A 20,199-nucleotide genomic window follows, 5' to 3' on the forward strand; every position below is an offset into this window, starting at 1 on the left:
TGCATTAGAGGGGCTAGCGCCCCTCAAAAACTGTTAAGTTATCAATCAAGGAAGCAGCTTGTAGATCCGCTATTTTCACTGTTTTTTCAACAGATGTTATAATGCATATGAATTGAAACAATTTTGATTTTCACTTATTTCAAATAATTGTGTCATAATTATGACAGGCCTGGAACTAATTCGTTTAACGAATGAGACCAATGATTATTATGCTTTGCAGACACTTTATTACACAAATAACATTGTTACTCAAAATAGTATTCTTGCAGCAAATCCTCGATATTTCACAATAAATAGACACAACTCACTGGAAAAGGTCAAATACAGCTTTTTAGATATACATGATATATTTTTACCCATTTCACTTTGAATGCAATGTAACGGAAATCAATAAATGTACATCGTGACACCAGCAGCAGTAATTTTTCATATAATGTGGCACGTTTTGTTTTAATATATAATAACTGTAGAAAGGCAAAAATATATAATCGAAAACGAACAAAAAAGGCACAAATGTAAATCGGTCATGGGAATGAAATGTCGACCAAACAACTTAACATTTTCTCCTGAATATATAATAATGCCATCGTGTTCAATTCAATGGAAGAAATCAATGCAAATATATATAATCCCCCCACCTTAGACTCTCTAGAGCAGTGTTTCTCAATGTCTGGTCCGTGGGTCCACCAGGGCTCCAAATGGCACCCTTATGGATCTGTAACTGTTAAATTAACAGTGAGGATTTCAAAGTATATTTCGGCTTTAAACATGTTTGGGGTCATCTTGACTTCTACTCAGGCAAGTTGCTTGATTCAGTATTTAGATATTTGATTTTGTCAGACACGTCCGCTTCCTGTACAAACCCATATGTTACCAAGTTAGATTAAATTAAAACTCATGTCCTTGGTTCTGGTGACTGCAATGTGAGGTTGCAGTTTCTTTTTTTCCCTCTCTCTCAATTTATGTTTTAATTATTTTTAATATATTTTTGTGGTAATGAAATAATAAAGACATTAAATTAAAAAAGTAATTGAAAAAGCACGACCCCCTCATGCATTAGAAGGACAATATACATTATACAGTATCAGTCAGGACCAAGGGCGGGTGTTTTCGATGAATCTATCATGGTTAAATTAGAGTTTGAGGTTATTTTTATATGAAGGGGGCATGTTGATAAAAAAATAACAAAAACTTGAAATACTGAATCAAGCCACTTTAAAAACACAAAAGCCTGCCCTGAGTAGACGATAAATTGACCACAAACATGTTTGTAGTAGACAGGGGTCCCAGAGATAAAGCATTGTATGAAATGGGAGTCTGTGGTCTAATGCATTATCAAACTGAGGGTCCTTGAGAAAAAAGAAATTGAGTGTCACCAAACTAAACTAATACCTCGGAGAGTGTACATTACGGGTCCATTTGACTCAATTTGTACACTCTCTCAGAGTTACAGACCAGTAAAGGGGTCCGCGGACCGGACCCCACATAGAGGACCACTGCTCTCAGTGCATAAATCATTGAATCTCTAACAAGTGAAATGTGTGTAATCTTAAAACGGAATAAACTCTGGTCCATGTGGTTCTGAAATGAAGTTACCTAAACTGAACAGAGCACATGGAGTCTGGAAGTCACTTCCGTTACCCTCCCCGTTTTCTCCATTCTGAATTCCATTGACATTTCTTTTTAATCATCATATAAGAACTGTGCTCAAAAAAAACAAAAAAAAGAAGACTTACCACGATTTTAACTCGTATGCATATGAAGCATCAATTGACGGTGAAAAGGTATACATTTTACCCAAATAAAATAAAGATCAAACTGCCTACACATCGAATACAATTCTCAGGCTTAAAATCAGACTTTGAGATATGGCCAAAGTGTTTTTCATCATAATATTGGGTCTGCACTGGCGGCACGGAGTAAACAGTCAGACTCAAACCCCATCATGATGACAGAGAGGTAACACTCGCAAAAAGATAAACATTTTGAGAGTGAAATGCCCCACAATATGAATACATTTGTATATTCTTTATTTCGATGGCAACTGTTGTATAAAATCGCAATATTACACCACAAGGGTGGCTTTATCGTGATTATTGGCACTTAAGCGATGCTTGCACTAAATAACATAACGATAACTACTGTCACGGAATCTAAAGGAGCACGAGGCCGACGCGCTTCAGTGGAGGACTTCTGTATCTTCCAACGGTATACTTTCTGCTACAACCGCAGGATTCATTACAGTTTCTCCAAACACGTTCATCAAAAACAAACTAAACATCATCAACGACACAGAGCCATCTCCCTGACAGACTCGTTCCTCTATTTTTGGAGCACAGTTCTTATCATTATGATGTGATGTAGAAAAAGCATTGGTTCTCAAAGGGGGTTCCACGGGGTCCCCAACAAAAGTAGTTAACACAGCATCACAATCATTTGAACCGCTATACATTTATACTTTGGCCATTCAAAAACAGCAGATCTACAAGTTCACACTATGAGCTTGTACATGTTATGGGTAACAGGAGGTGACGGTCAGACTCTGGTCCATGCAGCTCAGAAATAAAGTGCCAACAGAGAGACGATAAAAGTTGAAGAGAGAACGTTTCTTTTTTTAGCACAAATAAATAAAGATTGGCAGCCAACAACAAAAACAAAATAAAAATAAACAGCTACACAAAACCAAACCGCCTCTCTAGAGGGCCCAGGAGAAGAGAGGCAGCAGGGGATTGGCTGAAGTGGGGGGGTTTAGGCGGGGTTTAGGCCACCGGCCTAGGACGGCGAGACGGGGAAGGTTGGTGGCGGAGGCGGGGGCGGAGGGGCGGAGTACTCCTCGTTCTCGGAGTCGGTGGCATCGTCCTTCTCGCCGTCGCTGCCCTCTGTGCTGAGACGGTCGAAGCCCTGCCGGGTGTAACCTTTATGCGATGCAAAAAAGTTCCCCAGGTTGAGGCCGCCTGCCGCTTTACCTGGACGTCGTGAGGTAAGAAAAATAGCAGATTAGCTGAGCTTGTGGCGCAGCAGGATGTGACACGCTGCTGTGAGCTGTGAGCTTGTATGTCTGCCATTTTTGAGTAGCCGACGCTAAAAGCTAAAATGACACAGATTTCCCAGTTTTAATGGGTTAAATAAATATTTTGTCTGCTCTGTGTGTGAGTGTGTGTAACCAATGTCAGTGTTTTATGCTGTATCCTGAATGAATTTGGCTATCACTGATTGTATACAATCTCTATCCAGACCTGGAAATGTATTGTCTGCCTTTTATGTGTTTTTTTTCTTGGCCACTGGAGGGCACTGTTCTCTAACCTATGGGTCATCCATGGTTTGGGGTGATTCCTGTGAGCCTTCAGGTGAAAAGAAATATCTCACACGCACAGTAGAAAACACCACTACAGTACAATCCAATGCGTGCAGAGCAGGCTCTCAATCACAGCCTGTCTTTCAAATGGATTGTCGGCGCGTTTGGCCTAAGTATGGACCATGATTATTTTCTGATTCTAGGACAACGCTATAAATCCAGGCAGGTAGTGGGTTTTAACCCATTTTGGGCGGGAACCCCTTTTGGTGTTAGCATTACGTTATGCTTTAGCTATTTAAAAATAGCAGATCTACAAGCTCATAGCACGCCACCGAGTGGCGCGCTACGAGCTTGTAGGTCTGCTATTTTTGAAAGATCGAAGAGCGACTGACATAGAAGACATTTTTAGAATCTGATCTCAGGTCAGAATGAAAACTGTCAGGATGTAGAAGACATTTTTAGAATCTGATCTCAGGTCAGAATGGGTTTAAGAAGCAGCTGGAGAGACAGGGAGTCCCCTGTGACTAAACAAACACTCAACAAGAATATAGATAGAGCTAGAGAAAGTAGAGGAAAGTGTTCTCATAACACAATTTGTAGGGCCTGACAAGTTTTATAAATCACTAGACATAAAATAGTAGTCTCTCTCTCTCTTTTGTTTGATTGTTGTCTACCACAATTTTCAAATGCTTCATTGAGAGATTGTGGAATGGTTGTTTGTCTACACGAGATATGTAAGGTAGAATTTAGATCTAATAAACATAGAGCATACCTCGGAGTTTCCCTAAAATGCCTCCTGTAGAGTTGGGCTCCAGTTTAACGTCGCAACCATCTGGAAAAGAGTCAAATATTCCACTTCAATACATATTCCAATTTCCAATACATGAATGCATTAAACTTTTTTCTGCTTTTAGTTTGATAGTACAGAGTTTTACAGGAAACAAGGGAGGGAGCAGACGAGTCACACACAGCTCGGGAACTGAACCCAGAGTCACTGTCAGGCTGCAACAGAGCCTGCATAGCCATAGACACCCCCATGCACTTGTTAAGTGCATGGGGGTGTAGTCATTGACATTGCAATATAGTCAATTATTTCCTCCTCACACGGGTCGACTGTGGCTCAAGAGGCAGAGCAGGTCGTCCAATGATCCATGGGTCGGTGGTTCGAATCCCGGCTCCTCCTGTCTACATGTCCTTGGGCAAGACACTGAACCCCAAATTGCTCCTGATGTGCTGGTTGGTACATTGCATGGCTTCCGACGCAAGTGGTGTATGAGTGTGTGTGAATGGGTGAATGTAATGCACAATCTATGTAAAGCGCCTTGGATAAAGGCGCTATATAAATGCACCATTTACCATTTACCACACACTGTGTCGTCACAAGATATAAAATAGGTCTACAAAGCGCTACGAGCTTGGAGAGCTGCTATTTTTCTACTAAAGGTTTAAAATAATGGTTAAAAGCAATGTGTTTTACCTCCATAAGGTCTGCTTTTCCTCCATCGTAGGAACACTCCCATGGAGATGATCAACACCAGGGGAATGAGCAGCAGGGTGGTCACCACGGCCGGGGACATAGTCCCCTTCTGCTGGCCCGTCTGCTTCAATACACCCTTCTTCTCTTCGTCCTGCTCGCAGTGAGGATTTTGACAAAAGCAACAAAAAAAAAGCAACATTTTGTTTTTAGTCAGTCTTTTGAATAACATTCCATTTAGTTTTAGTCATATTTTAGTCAACTCTAGTTGACTAAATACCATAAGATTTTACTCAACTAAATCAAATCTACAGTTGATTTAGTCGACTAAAGTATCTTAGCAGGCCGTTATGTTGTTGAAATTCCTAATTTTTACTCAGCTGTGTGCCGAAAATAGCAGCTCTACAAGCTCACAATGTGCCTTGCTGTGACACGTGAGCTTGTAGATTGACTATTTTCAGAGAGTGACACATTTGTTGACAAATTATATATATATATTTAGTCACAGTTCCAGTCATCATAGCTACAGTTAGTTCTCGTCAGTGGGAAAAAAAGGTAGTTGACTAAACATTTTCGTCATAGTCTTAACACTTCTTTTGCTGCCAGAGTCTTTCATAATAAAGTGCCAAGCATATGAGGCAGATTTTACTCTGAAATGGCCTGGGCATGTGCGAAACACAAGGAGATCGCTGAAGAAGGAAATGCCAAAAAAAAAGAAAAAAATATGTCTATACACATCCAAGGCCTCCCACGGGGGGATTAGAAAAGACGTGTATACATGGCATTAGCATAATTAGTGTTAAAAGCCTAAACCACACCATTCAACTCCTTGCAACCAAACGGTTGCGAGTAGACGCATACTATACATGTAGTTGCAAGCATTTCATCACTTGCGTCGACATGCACCACCATGCACCGACGTGCACATCTGGGACGAACACTAAAACAGTTTTGTTGCGTCTCGACCCATTGGTGTGGTTTGGGCTTAAAGCCCAGACCACACCGCCCCTGGTGGCGCATGTCGACGCAAGTCAACCTCACCAAGTGATGGTTGCGAAATGCGACATATGTCTACTCGCAACCGTTTGGTTGCAAGGAGTCGCATGGCGACCCATTGGTGTGGTTAGGGCTTTAGTCGACGAAACCAACACTACCTGCTTATGCTGCTGCTGGAGCAGCAGCTGGGTGGGAGGGGTCTGAGCGGGCCTCTGTTGGCTGGCCACAGCGGCCACGGCTACTGACACCTTGTGCAGCGTGGGCTGCCTCACGTTGGTCTGGACGAACGCCTCTATTTCTGAAAGGAGGACAACATGATGTCTTGTCTGGATGAAGAGCTGAGCTCTCTCTGCTTATTGGAGGACAACATGATATCTGTCTGGATGAAGAGCTGAGCTCTCTGCTTATTGGACGACAACATGATGTCTGTCTGGATGAACAGCTGAGCTCTCTGCTTATTGGACGACAACATGATGTCTGTCTGGATGAACAGCTGAGCTCTCTGCTTATTGGAGGACAACATTATGTCTGTCTGGATGAACAGCTGAGCTCTCTTCTTATTGGCAGTGGTGGGAAAAAGTTCTCACATTTTTATATTGCAATGTAGAAGCTACGAGTCATCGTCTGGAATTCAAAATGTACTTGAGTGCATTTTGAGTACAAAAGTATTCATTATGCAGAATGTCCCCAAGTACTGTTTATGCAGAGGTTTTCAAATGTATAAAAAAATATTTTGAAAATAGCTCTTTTCAAAATAGAAAATGCATTTTCAGGTCGGGATTTGATCCAATCAGGATGGAGAACTCAGTCAGGCCCAGGCGGAAAATAAATACACATATTATATTTTTTGAAAGTATACTAAATGTAGTTATTTGTACTTGAAACTATTTGAATTTAAATTGTGTTATTTTGAAACCACTGAAGTTGTACTTATAATACTTAAGTTGCACTTAAGATCTGCTAAAACAGAAGTATATATTTTTCCTATACTTTTTAACCCTTTCACAACAAAAAAGTAGTGTTTAATTGAAAATATACTTCCAGTATCCCAAGTATACTTTTTCCGTTGAGTGAAAAGCATACTTATATTATATTTATATTGTATTTTCGAATATATCGAGTGTATATCAAGTATTAAATAAATACATTTAAAATATACTATCAATGTGTTAATATATTAACATTACAAACTAATGTGCTTAAAATATACTATCAATGTATTACATATATACTTGTTATCTTGAAACCATTTAAGTTGTACTTATAATACTTGAAGTTGCACTTAAGATCTGCTAAAACATATCTTAAATATATTTTTCCTATATTTTTTTAACCCTATCATGACAAAAAAGTAGTATTTAATTGAAAATATACTTTCAGTAACATTATGGACTAATATGCTTAAAGTATACTATCAATGTATTACAAATATACTTGTATTAGTTTACTTTCAAGTATACTATCAATGTATTACAAATGTAAATTAAGTATGTAATAAATAGATGTTATTGAAGTATACTACAAATATATTTTAAGCATAATTTATATATATATCATATACTTCTGAAAAGTATAAATCTGCATATATAACTCTTTGTTGGAGAAACCACGCCTTTCCAACAGTTACTATACATATGAATGGGAAAAGGGGAGAGAGACTGACCAAACAGACAGACATTTGAATTCATGGTTTTACTAACAAATCACATAAAACAACATAAATCACCAAATAACTCCACAACAAAACCCTAAACACAATGACCCATAACATAACTGACCAGTAAACATTCTAATATTCAAATAATAACACAAATAAGAACAATAACACACAGTCCTTGGCGCCCCAGTGTATGCTGGGAAATGGACTTCCTCTAGCCACTCCCATTTAACCTGGCAGTATTTATAGCACATTAGTACTTAATATACTTAAACTTAATATACTGAAAGCAGTTTATACTTTTATTGTATTTATAATGTATTAAAAATAAAATGTAGTAATATATTTACTTAAAGGTGATATAGGCAAGTTTTCAGCCAAAAATCAAAATATTTATCTATCTATATTTGTGGCCTTATTCCCTCTATCTTCCCCTATATTTTGATGCTGAGCTGCTGCCCTGTAGACATACACTCTCCCTTTGTCTCCCTCTATGTGTTTGTATCTGTTTATATCCACTGTTGTTTATGTGTCGGGACGTCAGGAAGTGTGTTGGGAGGAGGGTCTGTGTGGGGGGTGACGCGGAGTCTTAGCCAATCACAGCGCGAGGGTGCGTACAGGTACAGCCCGCATATCACCGGTCCAGGCCCTCACTCTGTTTCCATTTCAAGAAAATAACGTGACATGGCGGAGTCAGCGGACGCTTCGACTTTACCAAAGAAAAGAAAGATTTTTGAAAGCAAACGTGTGGCAGACAGAGCTCGATCCAAAACCAGAGTAAATCTGGGTGTTGTGTTTCCCCGATGGCGTGCGTTGAAGGAGAGGCTATCGAGGACCATGGATATATCCAGCGACGCAGAGTTGGGAATGTATCTTTTAGACCAGTATCCGATGATTTCATCAGGTATCCGATGAAATTAATTATTTTACGCTGATGCTGCCGATAAATTTCCACCGATGATTCTGCATGCACTGCAGGTTCGTGTCCGTGTCCTGTGCGTGAGTCCATGCGCGTCCGTGCATGCGTGCACGCGCGCATGCGCGGTTTACGACAACACAAATACACGTGGTAGGAGGAGTGCGTGGGGCGGGTTCTTCAGAGTGACGATGTGAGGGGGGGAGGTGGGTGGAGTGCAGGGGAGTGGCTCAGTTTGAATTTGTTTGGCAACAACAACACCTTCTGTGTACAAACACTGGAAACTTGCCTATATCACCTTTAAAATATGCTAAGAATGCATTTAAAAAAATACAATGTAGAAATATATTTACTTAAAATATGCTAAGAATGCATTATTAAAAATACAATCTGCTAATATATTTACTTAAAATATGCTAAGAATGCATTTTTTTAAAATACAATCTACAAATATATTTTTAATTATAATTAAAGTACATCTTAGAATAAATGCATGTTCAGGAGAACTAGCTATGAATATATTGAAATAATTACAAATATATTTGAAATTATATGTATTTAAGTTAGACAACTAAAAACATAAAATGAATGCACTTATGAAAAGCATATTTTCATACTATTAGAAATATATTTCTCATTTAGTAGTTATCACAAATGTGCTAAATTACAATTTAATTTATGTTCACTTATTATATTTAGCAAAAATATAATTACAATGCATCCTCAATGTAATTATTACTATTGTACTAAATATGAATTGGATTTTTTTTTTTACTATTAATATGATTTGAGGCAGTACAAGTATACCTTTAGTATACTTTCTGTGCAAAAACAAGTAATGATGACACAAAGAAATGAGCAGACAACATTGGAACTGGAGCACCATAAAATAAAAATAAAAAAGCTGATAAATGGGTACTCTCTCCCAAGAAATCTCATGAGTTAATTTGATAATGTAAATTATGACAGATCCATCAATTTACCTTCGACTTCTTGGACCTCTATTCCACCTTTCTTAACCGAGCGATGTGTTTCTGCAAAATACAAATGCAATAAATGTCAATGTATTTTTTTTTTGTAAAGATTTTCTTTACAGCATGTCTGTGTAACTGTGATATATCACAGTTACATAGACAGGTACGTCAGGAGAGGATCGGGATTATTTATATTGTGGTTGTCGGGCAGAAACCTTTTGTATTTTTCTTCCTTTATTTTTTGTAAATTAACGCCCTACTTGATCATACTACAGTGTCACCAATAACATCAAAAGCACCAGAACCACAAGCTCGAAACGCGGTGCAAAGTGATGCATTTTGAGCCCGTTTAACTGCTACTTTTTAATTTTGAATCCTGAAAAGTAACAGCTTTGGACATATGAGGTGTTCTTCCCAGGTAATGAAGGCTACCCAATCGTCCAATTAAAATGTATTTTGTTTTCTATGATAGAATAAATACACTAAACCTCCTTTGTCTAAAATAGTTTGAACTGATGTCACTGTGTAGGCGGGTTTCTGAAGTATCAACACTTCAACAGCCCTCCTCTGAGACACAGAGTGAGCAGACAGAAATGAGCATTAGTGACGACCAATTATTTGAAGATAAAGGTTGGATAATGGGTGAAGCGGTCCTTTTACAAGAGCTGTCTAAATGTATCGCTCTGTGGCTCAATTAAAAATGATTCTATGTCTGAATAAGACATTCATTAAGTCAATTGTCTCCATGCACAGCAGCCATATTGGAAAGAAATTGTAAAAAAGCCTTATAAAAGGTCTTACCCCAATTAAAGAGATATTTCACTTTAAAACATTTTTTGTCATTTCATCGTCTACTCATGGCTTATGTGAACACCCCAGACAGTTTTTAAGTTGCTTGATTCAGTATTTACATATTTGATATTCATTTTAGCTGCCCCGCTCCCTTCCTATACAAACCTATTATAACTTCAAACTCCATTTTAACCATGATAGATTAATCGGAAACACCCAACCTTTTTTATGGTGACCGATACTGTCCTTCTAATAAGTGAGGGGGCTGTGTGTTGTCATTTACTGTTTTAATAATTTTTAATGTAATGTTTTATTCTTTAGTCTCCTCTGTCGTGCAGCATGGTCTGCCACATTTTCCAAAAGAATGATGCCTGAAGAAGGTCAGTAGACCGAAAGCTTGCTGATGCCTGAAGGTCAGTAGACCGAAAGCTTGCTGAATAAATACATTGATTGTGCGCAGATCTGAGTGCACGGAGCTTCCCTTTATTTTTCCCAAAATAATTATTAGAAATAAAAACTGTCATGATTTTAAGGAAACATTTTGTAGAATCTGAAATGAGTCAACATACTTGCGGAGGTGAACTTGAAGACGGCGTTGGAGCCCGCGTCGCCGACGAACACCACCCCGTCCTTGTTCACCACCAGGCCATGAGGCATCACAAAGTCCTGGACACCGAGGTCAAAGGTCAACACATAAAACAAGCATTTGTCTACTGCCATGTTGATAATAGAAAAATCACACCCGTGTGAAGTGAGTGTTGCAAGTCCATGTGGGGACCCCCGGGGGGGGGGCGGAAGTTCCAGACCCACAGGAACGCACCCAGGGTACCGCCCCGGTTCCCGGCGAGCCGCCCCGCGTCCGAAACGGTTGAGAAATGACAGAGCTACCGTGTGGGGGTCCCTCTACTGTACTGTACTGTACTGTACTGGCACACCCGAAATAATCATATATACAGTTAATACGTGCGTGTGTGTTAGGGCACAGGTGGTGAAAAACAACCGTGCTGTTTTCGTGCTCAGACCCACCCAGCCAGCCACCCAGCCACCCACACACAGAGCTCCGTAAGGGAGTGGTTGCACCACTCAAAAACGATGTGTTTAAGGCGGTGGTTTTCAACCAGTGGTCCGGGGAGTTCCAGTTGGTCCCCAGCTAAATGATGGAGAGTTGGTAACCAAATGGACCCTTATAGATCTTTAACTCTTGAGAGTGCACGGTTTCATTTTACACTCTCAAGAGTTACATTATTGTTAGACATCTGCATTACTTACTCTACCCAATTAGAGAATGTAGAAGAATTGTGTTTCTGCTGAGCCTGCTGAGCCAATCAAATGAGGCTATTCTGGTGCTGAGCCAATGAAATGAAGGAAACCTGGGCGATGCACAGACCCTAAACTTCTAAGGCAAATACAATGAATAGTTCAAATAGCCGATCGACAAGCTCACGTGTTTTTCAAAAGAGTGAAAAAATGCAAATTAGTTTAGAGATAAGGGCCAATGGGTAAGGCACTTATGAAAATAGGGCCGTATTGTGTGCCATCATTATGAAAAAACACTGCTGTGTGTCTCGTCTCGTCGAAAGCTATTGTTCATAATTCCTTAAATTAATAAAACACTATACGGTCATTTATCTTCTTAACATGTTATTGAAAGTGCAAACAGCAGTTTGCGAGGCTGACCTGTTTGCTGGGGCTGAAGGTGTCCACGATCTCCTTGGTGGAGTAATTGATGACGAAGCCTTGGGGCGGAGCCGAGACGTATGGAGACTCTCCGTATGGAGACTCACCGTTCACCGCGTAGAGCAAACCACCTGGATGACACGCGCGCGCACACACACACACACACACACACACACACACACACACACACACACACACACAAACACACAATGTTGTTAAGAATCTATAAAAGCGTCAACAGCTGTTTTGTACGAGAGCCATTAACAGTTAACGAGCGTCCCATTCTTTTTAGAAGGTGCCGATTCATGAACATAAAAATAAAACCTCACCGTCGGCGGTACTGTAGGACACGGCGTACACCTCTCCCTGGAACTCTGGACTCTTGATCTCCTTGACGAACTGGCCGGTGTCGGCCACGAAGCACTGGATGCGCCCGTTCTCCCTGTCGGCCACGCACAGCTCCCCTTTGTCGGGCAGGTAGGCCAGGCTGTGGGGGATCTGGAACGGCACGGGCCGCCGCCTGTTCGACGTGCCTAAAGAGCAACGAGAGTGCATTTTAGCACTCATTTTTCCATTGGGACCCCTGGCGTACAGTACCTGCGCCCCACTCAAGACAGGTATTTCCCCATAGCGTATAGCATACCTGCTCCCCACTCAGACAGGTATTTCCCCATAGCGTATAGCATAACTGCTCCACACTCAGACAGGTATTTCCCCATAGCGTATAGCATACCTGCGCCCCACTCAGACAGGTATTTCCCCATAGCGTATAGCATACCTGCGCCCCACTCAGACAGGTATTTCCCCATAGCGTATAGCATACCTGCGCCCCACTCAGACAGGTATTTCCCCATAGCGTATAGCATACCTGCGCCCCACTCAGACAGGTATTTCCCCATAGCGTATAGCATACCTGCGCCCCACTCAGACAGGTATTTCCCCATAGCGTATAGCATACCTGCGCCCCACTCAGACAGGTATTTCCCCATAGCGTATAGCATACCTGCGCCCCACTCAGACAGGTATTTCCCCATAGTGTATAGCATACCTGCGCCCCACTCAGACAGGTATTTCCCCATAGCGTATAGCATACCTGCGCCCCACTCAGACAGGTATTTCCCCATAGCGTATAGCATACCTGCGCCCCACTCAGACAGGTATTTCCCCATAGCGTATAGCATACCTGCGCCCCACTCAGACAGGTATTTCCCCTCGGGAGAGAACTTGAGTATCCTGGCGTTGCAGTATCCGTCAGACACGTAGATGTTGCCGGTGACCTGGTCCACGGCCACGTCGGTGGGCTTACAGAAGTGGCTGCTGTCACTGCCGGGCATGAAGGCCTTACCCAACTCCAACAGCACCTCCCCCCCGCCCTCGCTGCTCAACTTGAATACCTGGAGCAGTTTGGAGAGAGGAGACAAAAATAATACCGGCCTGTGTTATTAAAGTCTGACTGCAATGTTTATTTTTCGGTCATTTGGAAGCCTGTATTGTTCTATTAGCTAATTTAGCTGGGGTCCCCCTGGAACCCCCTCAAGGACACCCTGGGGGTCCCTGGACCTCACTTTTAGAACCACTGATGTAAGCATAATCTACGGAAGCGTATGTCAGAAAAGAACAATAACAATTTAAAAAAAAAACAAGATATGTATGCATCATGTTATGTCAAATTACAATTCCGGACGTAGTAGCAATATGCTAATTCCGATAAATAGAAAATCATAATCATAATCACAATCATAATACAAACTTGTATATCTTTCTTACTAATTTGATGTTTGCAATAACAATTAAAAGGATTTCTAGCCTTGGTGACGTTGGTCGTCATGTCTTGCAAATCTTTCAGACTTTTGAGATGTCTTCTCATTGCACTGAATTGAATGACGACACTAATCTAGTCCCATATGTCGTCTGTCGGGTGAAAACCTCATATGTCCACGAAAACACACAGTGAACATATGGAGATATGGTTTCTGCTCGACCACAACGACATATACTGCTATGCCCTGATGAGGCAGACATGAGACGTGTTACCTGGTGCAGAGCCACGTCAGTGACCCAGTAATGATTCTCCTGATCTGTGGTTATCCCATGAGGCAGGTAGAACCTGGAGAAAAGACGGGGAAGGATGAGGATTCACATTTACTTATGCCAAATTGCCAATCGATTCCTCCCCACACACACACACATATGTGCTGTCACTGCTGCCGAGCCCCCCATCCCGTAGGATTACCTGCAATGACAATTATCACCCTCCCCCGCCCATCTTCCCTCCCCCGAACACAGGCCAATTGTGTTCATGTAGATTGTATGTAGAGACTCGACAAAGCCAGATGCACCACTGTGGATTCGAACACACAACCTCTGATGGTGTTGGGCAGGCATTTTACCAATGTGCCACCCGTTCGTTGAGTACTTAGCCCACCACTGGATGACAGGGAAAACACATATATGTACTTGCATGTTTCTGCCAGAGGCCTTGAGGACCGCTCCAGTGGCAGGGTCCACCACCAAGATGGTGGACTGCTGGATGGAACCCTGGGACCTCTGCTGGTACCTCGCCTGGTCATTGAAGGAACTGAAACGAGAAAAGGAGGACGTCTGAGCCAAAATATTCTCTACGGATGTCGTTTTGGTGTGACACAGATCTGCAGTGTTTCCCCCACCATATGCAATATGCATGAAACGGTGGTTACCCCAGCGATTTTACTCTATGGATATGAAGCATCAACTGACTGTGTAAAAGTACTAACAGTTAGAGAACTACCCATTTATTTTAGGATAGGATAGGCCTCCGTGGGTTCAGTGAGATACACATACCTGGCGTCCCACTCATGGTCTCCTCTGTGGAAAATGACCAGGTTGTCGTCAGTGTCCAGAGCCACACCAGACACTTGTCCCAACCGCAGCGCACTGGATGGCCAGGAGGGGGCCTCCTCCAGGTGGTAGCCTAAAGACAGACAGACGACAATTTTAGTTAGCCCATTCATTCAAAAATAGATTATATAAAATAACTATATTCAGTCCAAATGCACAGTGATCAAGCAATAGCCCAGATTTCCCTTGGGTTTTTGGTACCTAATTCCCTTCCTTTCATCCTTGTACCCATTTGTTTGTTTGTTAGATGTCTTTAAGCCTATCTTTCCTGTGTTGCATACTGTGGTGCTTATGCCAACTGAATGTCCCTTGTGAGATCAACAAAGGTATACCAGTAGCTTTAACTGCACCACAAAAAGGACCCACCTTGTTGGTCGGCAACGGTAGTGGCGGCCGCCGCCGCTTGGCTCCCTCGTGGCCGGGCCGCGGCCGCCTCCAGCTGGTGAAATTTGTGCACTCTGTCCCTCACCAGCACGGGATCCTCCCTGGACGGGTGGCCTAATCTGGGACTGGGCCAGCCCAGTGCCTTCTTTTGCATTATGCTATCGATCTGAGCCACCAGATGGGCCTGAGCCTGGGCCCCCCGCGTCGGGCCGGGGAGGTCGTACCTATGAGCATGGTGTACTACGTCCGGGCTGGGGGGGGCTAGCAGCTTGGACAGAAGGGAATAGAAGTCACCTGTGCACACAGGACAGACAGACAGAAACACCACAGGAGATAGAGAGAGAGACAGAGAAGAAGCATGAAGGGAGAGAAGCAGTGCTGCATAGAATTGAAGCTGCAGAAAGTCGAAGGAAGTAAAGGTGGTGTTGGGACCGAAGGAGTGGACAAGAGAAGGGAGAGTTGCGCTGTGTGCTGTAGAGAGCTAGCTTGGGTTTCACTAGAGCAAGGGCCCATGTTTCAGGCCGCCCCGAGAAGCACTTGGAATTGTAGGAGTTGAGGCATTAGATTTGGTTTGACTCGGTTCCACAGACATTGTGAAAACAGCGATCTACTAGCTCAGCTTGTAGATCTGCCTTTTCAAAATGTGTGTCTCTTGCTTATATTACTTGACAATTTGGCCAATGTTTGAACAGTTTGTAAAGTTCAGTGTGTATATTACTTTTTGAGGTATTAAAATGTATTAAAAAATCATGTGAGGACCACGACAGGCCATTTTCTAAATGTGTGCCTCTTTCTACTGTATACACTTATTATAAACATAAATTACAATGAGATAAACAACCAGCCCACCAGCAAGGCAAAAATCAAAAGATCCGGCCGGCGGATTTTCGGGGTTTTGGCGGCACGGGGACCCCTGGCGACCCCCACATGGTAACTCTGTCATTTCCTTCGTTTTTGGGGGTCTGGAGGTTCGGGGACCCCTGGTGTAACTGTCATTTCTCTACCGTTTCGGATGGGCTCGTTGGAATCCTGTCGCCTCTGTGGGTGCGTTTTCGGATTTTTGTAGGTTCAGTGACCCCTGGGGACCCCCTCATGGTAACTGTCATTTCTCTACCTTTTTGGACGTGGGGGTGAGCTTGTTGCACTTCATTTTCATTCCAATGGAATTTTGAGGACGGACATTAAAAAATGTAAAGTTCATAGAATGTCAGTCATTTAATCATGATGCATTTTCTTTAACATTTTAAAAATCAAATCCTCTCAAAGATAATTTAGACTAAATGTCAAGGCAATATTGTGTTAATATTTAAATATAGTTATAATACATCTTTTAATTTTCTATCATGAATTATAGAGTTTTAGAGTTTAGGTGAGAATCAATTAATGTAAAATACACGAATGCTCAAACATAGGTTCAAGGTTCTTTATTATTAGTCTCCCGAGGAAGACATTAGTCTTAGACAAAGGGCCTGCATGCAAGCGTAGCCCTTATGCCCATGTCGCCGCAGTGCAGCGCCAAAATACATATTTCTTGCATCAAAGAAAAATAAAACATAGAGGGGGTAAGAAGACATCACATCACATTTCAAGTAAGATTGATACTACTCGGCTGTGCAGGCACGTTTCTGGGTGGGGGTGGTGGGGGCTTGGGCCAGGCACAAAAAAGCTCTCCTCCTACGCATACCATCGAAAGGGATGAGCTGCACGGGGGGAGGAAAAAAAGATAACCTAGCTGCAGGGGGAGTGTTTAAAGTTTAAAATCAGGACGAGTTTACTGTTAAGAATGTATATTTATTTTTGCGTAATCAGTCGCACAATAGCAGATTAAATACACATTCAAACCTGGGACAATGAACAATAGTCCTGTCTCTGCAAGTTTTTGCAGAGACAAGAGTCTGCACGTTTTTGCATGAGGACTATTTCCCCTGATATCCATGGTCTTTTGCTTTACCATGAATGTACAGTCCATTTTAGGTTTTTATTGCAGTTCCATGTATATCTCCAATCATTTTCTGTTCTTATCAGGATTACATTTGCTTTTAGTCAGTTAGAAGAATCCGTTGAGTCTGAAGATTCCGTGCTAGTCTCACCAGGCTGTAAGGACATATCGGATAACAAATATAAATACATTTTCTGTTAATACCGAAATATTTTTGTGTTTGCAACCCACTACAATGAGGTTCAGTGTGTGAATCCCCTCCACCAAACTGAAGCAGCGAGAGATATTTCATTATTACAAAATAAAAAAAGTCTTCTAAATGCTGACAATTTTCTGAAATTCCTATGTTTCTATATCAGCGGTGCTCTATAGTTCATGTCAAGGACACCAAAAATGATATGTAATCCACGTACCTTTCTTTCCAACGATTTGACAAAATAAAATCCAAAATCCAAAATGAGCCATTATTTCATTTGTTTATTTATCGATTTGTTTATTTTTTTTGACCACGGCTTTTGATTGGCTGAAACGGGTGTGAAGAGCTCTGCTGCGTCAGCTTGGACTGCACACGAGAACGCACCCACAGAGGCAACACGATTCCAGGGGTCCACGAACCTTGAGACCCCCAAAAACGCCCCCAGGGGGGCGGCATGATTCCAACAAGCCCACCCCCATCCAAAACGGTTGAGAAATGACAGTTGCCATGTGGGGGTCCCTAGGGGGTCCCTGAACCTACAGACTCCCAAAAACGCGCCCAGGGGGGCGGCATGATTCCAACGAGCCCACCCCCGTCCAAAACGGTTGAGAAATGACAGAGTTACCATGTGGGGGGGTCCCTGGGGAGTCCCCAAACTTTGAGACCCCCAAAACGCCCCCAGGGGGGCGGCATGATTCCAACGAGCCCATCCCCGTCCAAAACGGTTGAGAAATGACAGAGTTACCATGTGGGGGGGTCCCTGGGGAGTCCCCAAACTTTGAGACCCCCAAAACGCCCCCAGGGGGGCGGCATGATTCCAACGAGCCCACCCCCGTCCAAAACGGTTGAGAAATGACAGAGTTACCATGTGGGGGGGTCCCTGGGGAGTCCCCAAACTTTGAGACCCCAAAAACGCCCCCAGGGGGGCGGCACGATTCCAACGAGCCCATCCCCGTCCAAAACGGTTGAGAAATGGCCGACTGACCACGGATAGGCCGGCCTATCGAAGCGGCAGGCAGGCTCTTTTGGATTCTGCCCTCCCTCCAGAATTTACTGCCAATATACTAAGACACTACAACACCATTAGCCATCACAGCACCTCTGCTAGCGCTAGTGACTTATTTATTCCAATTACCCAGAGATTTATTTAATTTAATTTAATTTAATATGAGGAATGTCTGCAGTTTCTGGACAGTGTGGGCATCTGGGGACCAGAGCATAAGTAATTTCTTCTTCTTTCTGGGTAAAAATACCAATGTCACCTCTATGTTCGACAAATTGATTGTGAGTGACACAAAGGTCCGGGAAGACTCTCCTGTCCCACCGTACAACGAGTTCTTCTACAAACATCCTTCCACACATGGTTTTCACAGAATACACAGTCCTAATCTTTCAATTTCTACTGCTCTCTTCAAGTGTTGAAAGTTATAAGATGTTACTGACCACATATTCACCCAAAACGAACGAAAAATGTATATGGATTTGGCCGTGGACCCCCATTTGAATGTATTTTGTGCCAGAGACAAGATTTGTGTTTAAAAAAGTTCACAGCGCATCTGGGTGTGGCGCGTTGTGAGTTTGTAGACCTGCTTTTTGCAACTTTTGCATGGCACGATTGTACGGCATTAATTGTAGAAAAATAAATAAATGAAAGGAAATAGCGACAAAATGCCAGTGTTTTTAAAAAAACTAATCATTCACACTCAGACTCACCATCATCTGCTCTTTCTGTTGGTCCAGAAAACACATCCAACTCAGGACCAACTTCTTGTTCTTCATCTTCTTCTTCTTCTTCTTCTTTGGAAGAGAAACCAAATGACGTCAGAATAATCCTACGCCTGTCACAATTATTACATAAAATCACAATAATTTGATATTATCGCAATTATTTAGCTTAATGCTCATAATCCTTTCCAGGTTGAATTTTTTTTTAAAGAAGAAATCTATAGAAATCGAAATAGATCTACAAAGCTCACAACTATTGTAATTGTATAAAATTGGGTCGCTTTTTTTTCTTATAGATTTATCAAGGATGTGTAAATTATTATTAGTTTTTTACGGTTTACACAATATAATGATGTTCTCTAAACACATTTGATTATTTTGAATGTTCATTGTCAAACATTTTACAACTTAAACCATCAATATGTTTTAAACTTGACCTTTGGCTCTGTACTTGTTCCGCTCTAGATTTATTTTACCTCCACACAAAACCTCTTTACCGAAAAAGAGAAAGGTGAATGATAAACATGTTGTTGCACTTTGGGAACAGGGACAATACTTACAAGACATAACTGCATCACTTCTCTCACACTCACTCGGTATATAACAATTGAACTATGGCACCGGGGCCATCTAGTGGTGATTTTTTACGGGTTTTCTGACAGTAATGGTCATTTCTCAGGCCAGTTGAGAACTCTACCTTGTTGTGAGCCACTTATTTTTTTTAACTTTCTTGTTGTGCACCATGGCTCATGTGAACCATGGACATGGGGTATTTTGGTACCTTGACGTGAACCATGGACATGGGGTATTTTGGTACCTTGACGTGAACCATGGACATGGGGTATTTTGGTACCTTGATGTGAACCATGGACATGGGGTATTTTGGTACCTTGACGTGAACCATGGACATGGGGTATTTTGGTACCTTGACGTGAACCATGGACATGGGGTATTTTGGTACCTTCTTGCTGTGCATCATGGTTCATGTGGATCATGGACATGGACATTCCCGGGCTGACAGGGATGGGGACGTTGGCCTCAGCAGGGATGTGTCTGAACAGCTCCTTGCTGCCGGGGTCCATACAGCTCATGTACGGAGTGCTGTGTCTGCTCTCCATGTAGTACATGATGTAGAAGTTACACATCTCATCTCCTGCTGTTCCTCTATACACACACACACACACACACACACACACACACACACACAACATGTAAGTACATCATGTAAGTACATGTGCATCAAGCAGAAGTTAAGATATCCTGCTGTACCTCTGAAAAATACAGCCAACAAACATTT

General features: G+C 42.1%; 1 protein-coding gene across 11 annotated transcripts in view; it reads right to left on the reverse strand.

Moving 5' to 3' along the window:
* Positions 1–213: 213 nt before the first annotated feature.
* Positions 214–20,199, reverse strand: part of pam (peptidylglycine alpha-amidating monooxygenase) — a 40,240-nt gene continuing 20,254 nt past the window's right edge. The window contains exons 14-28 of one of the 11 annotated variants that reach the window (XM_080755294.1): positions 19,864–20,066; positions 18,891–18,977; positions 15,025–15,336; positions 14,602–14,731; positions 14,243–14,359; positions 13,816–13,888; positions 12,965–13,175; positions 12,111–12,314; positions 11,782–11,912; positions 10,674–10,770; positions 9,322–9,372; positions 5,924–6,063; positions 4,773–4,923; positions 4,068–4,127; positions 214–2,966 (exon numbers count right to left, since the gene is read on the reverse strand). In XM_080755294.1, the coding sequence (XP_080611420.1) occupies positions 2,773–2,966; positions 4,068–4,127; positions 4,773–4,923; positions 5,924–6,063; positions 9,322–9,372; positions 10,674–10,770; positions 11,782–11,912; positions 12,111–12,314; positions 12,965–13,175; positions 13,816–13,888; positions 14,243–14,359; positions 14,602–14,731; positions 15,025–15,336; positions 18,891–18,977; positions 19,864–20,066 (2,161 nt within the window). In that variant the 3' untranslated portion in view covers positions 214–2,772. Of the gene's footprint in view, positions 2,967–4,067; positions 4,128–4,772; positions 4,924–5,914; positions 6,064–9,321; positions 9,373–10,673; positions 10,771–11,781; positions 11,913–12,110; positions 12,315–12,964; positions 13,176–13,815; positions 13,889–14,242; positions 14,360–14,601; positions 14,732–15,024; positions 15,337–18,890; positions 18,978–19,863; positions 20,067–20,199 lie in introns of all 11 variants that reach the window. The other 10 variants (XM_080755300.1, XM_080755299.1, XM_080755297.1 and 7 more) reach the window with 10 other exon arrangements.

Source organism: Protomyctophum bolini (genome assembly GCF_963924005.1).
Source record: "Protomyctophum bolini genome assembly, chromosome: 22".
NCBI classification, from domain to species: Eukaryota; Metazoa; Chordata; class Actinopteri; order Myctophiformes; family Myctophidae; genus Protomyctophum; species Protomyctophum bolini.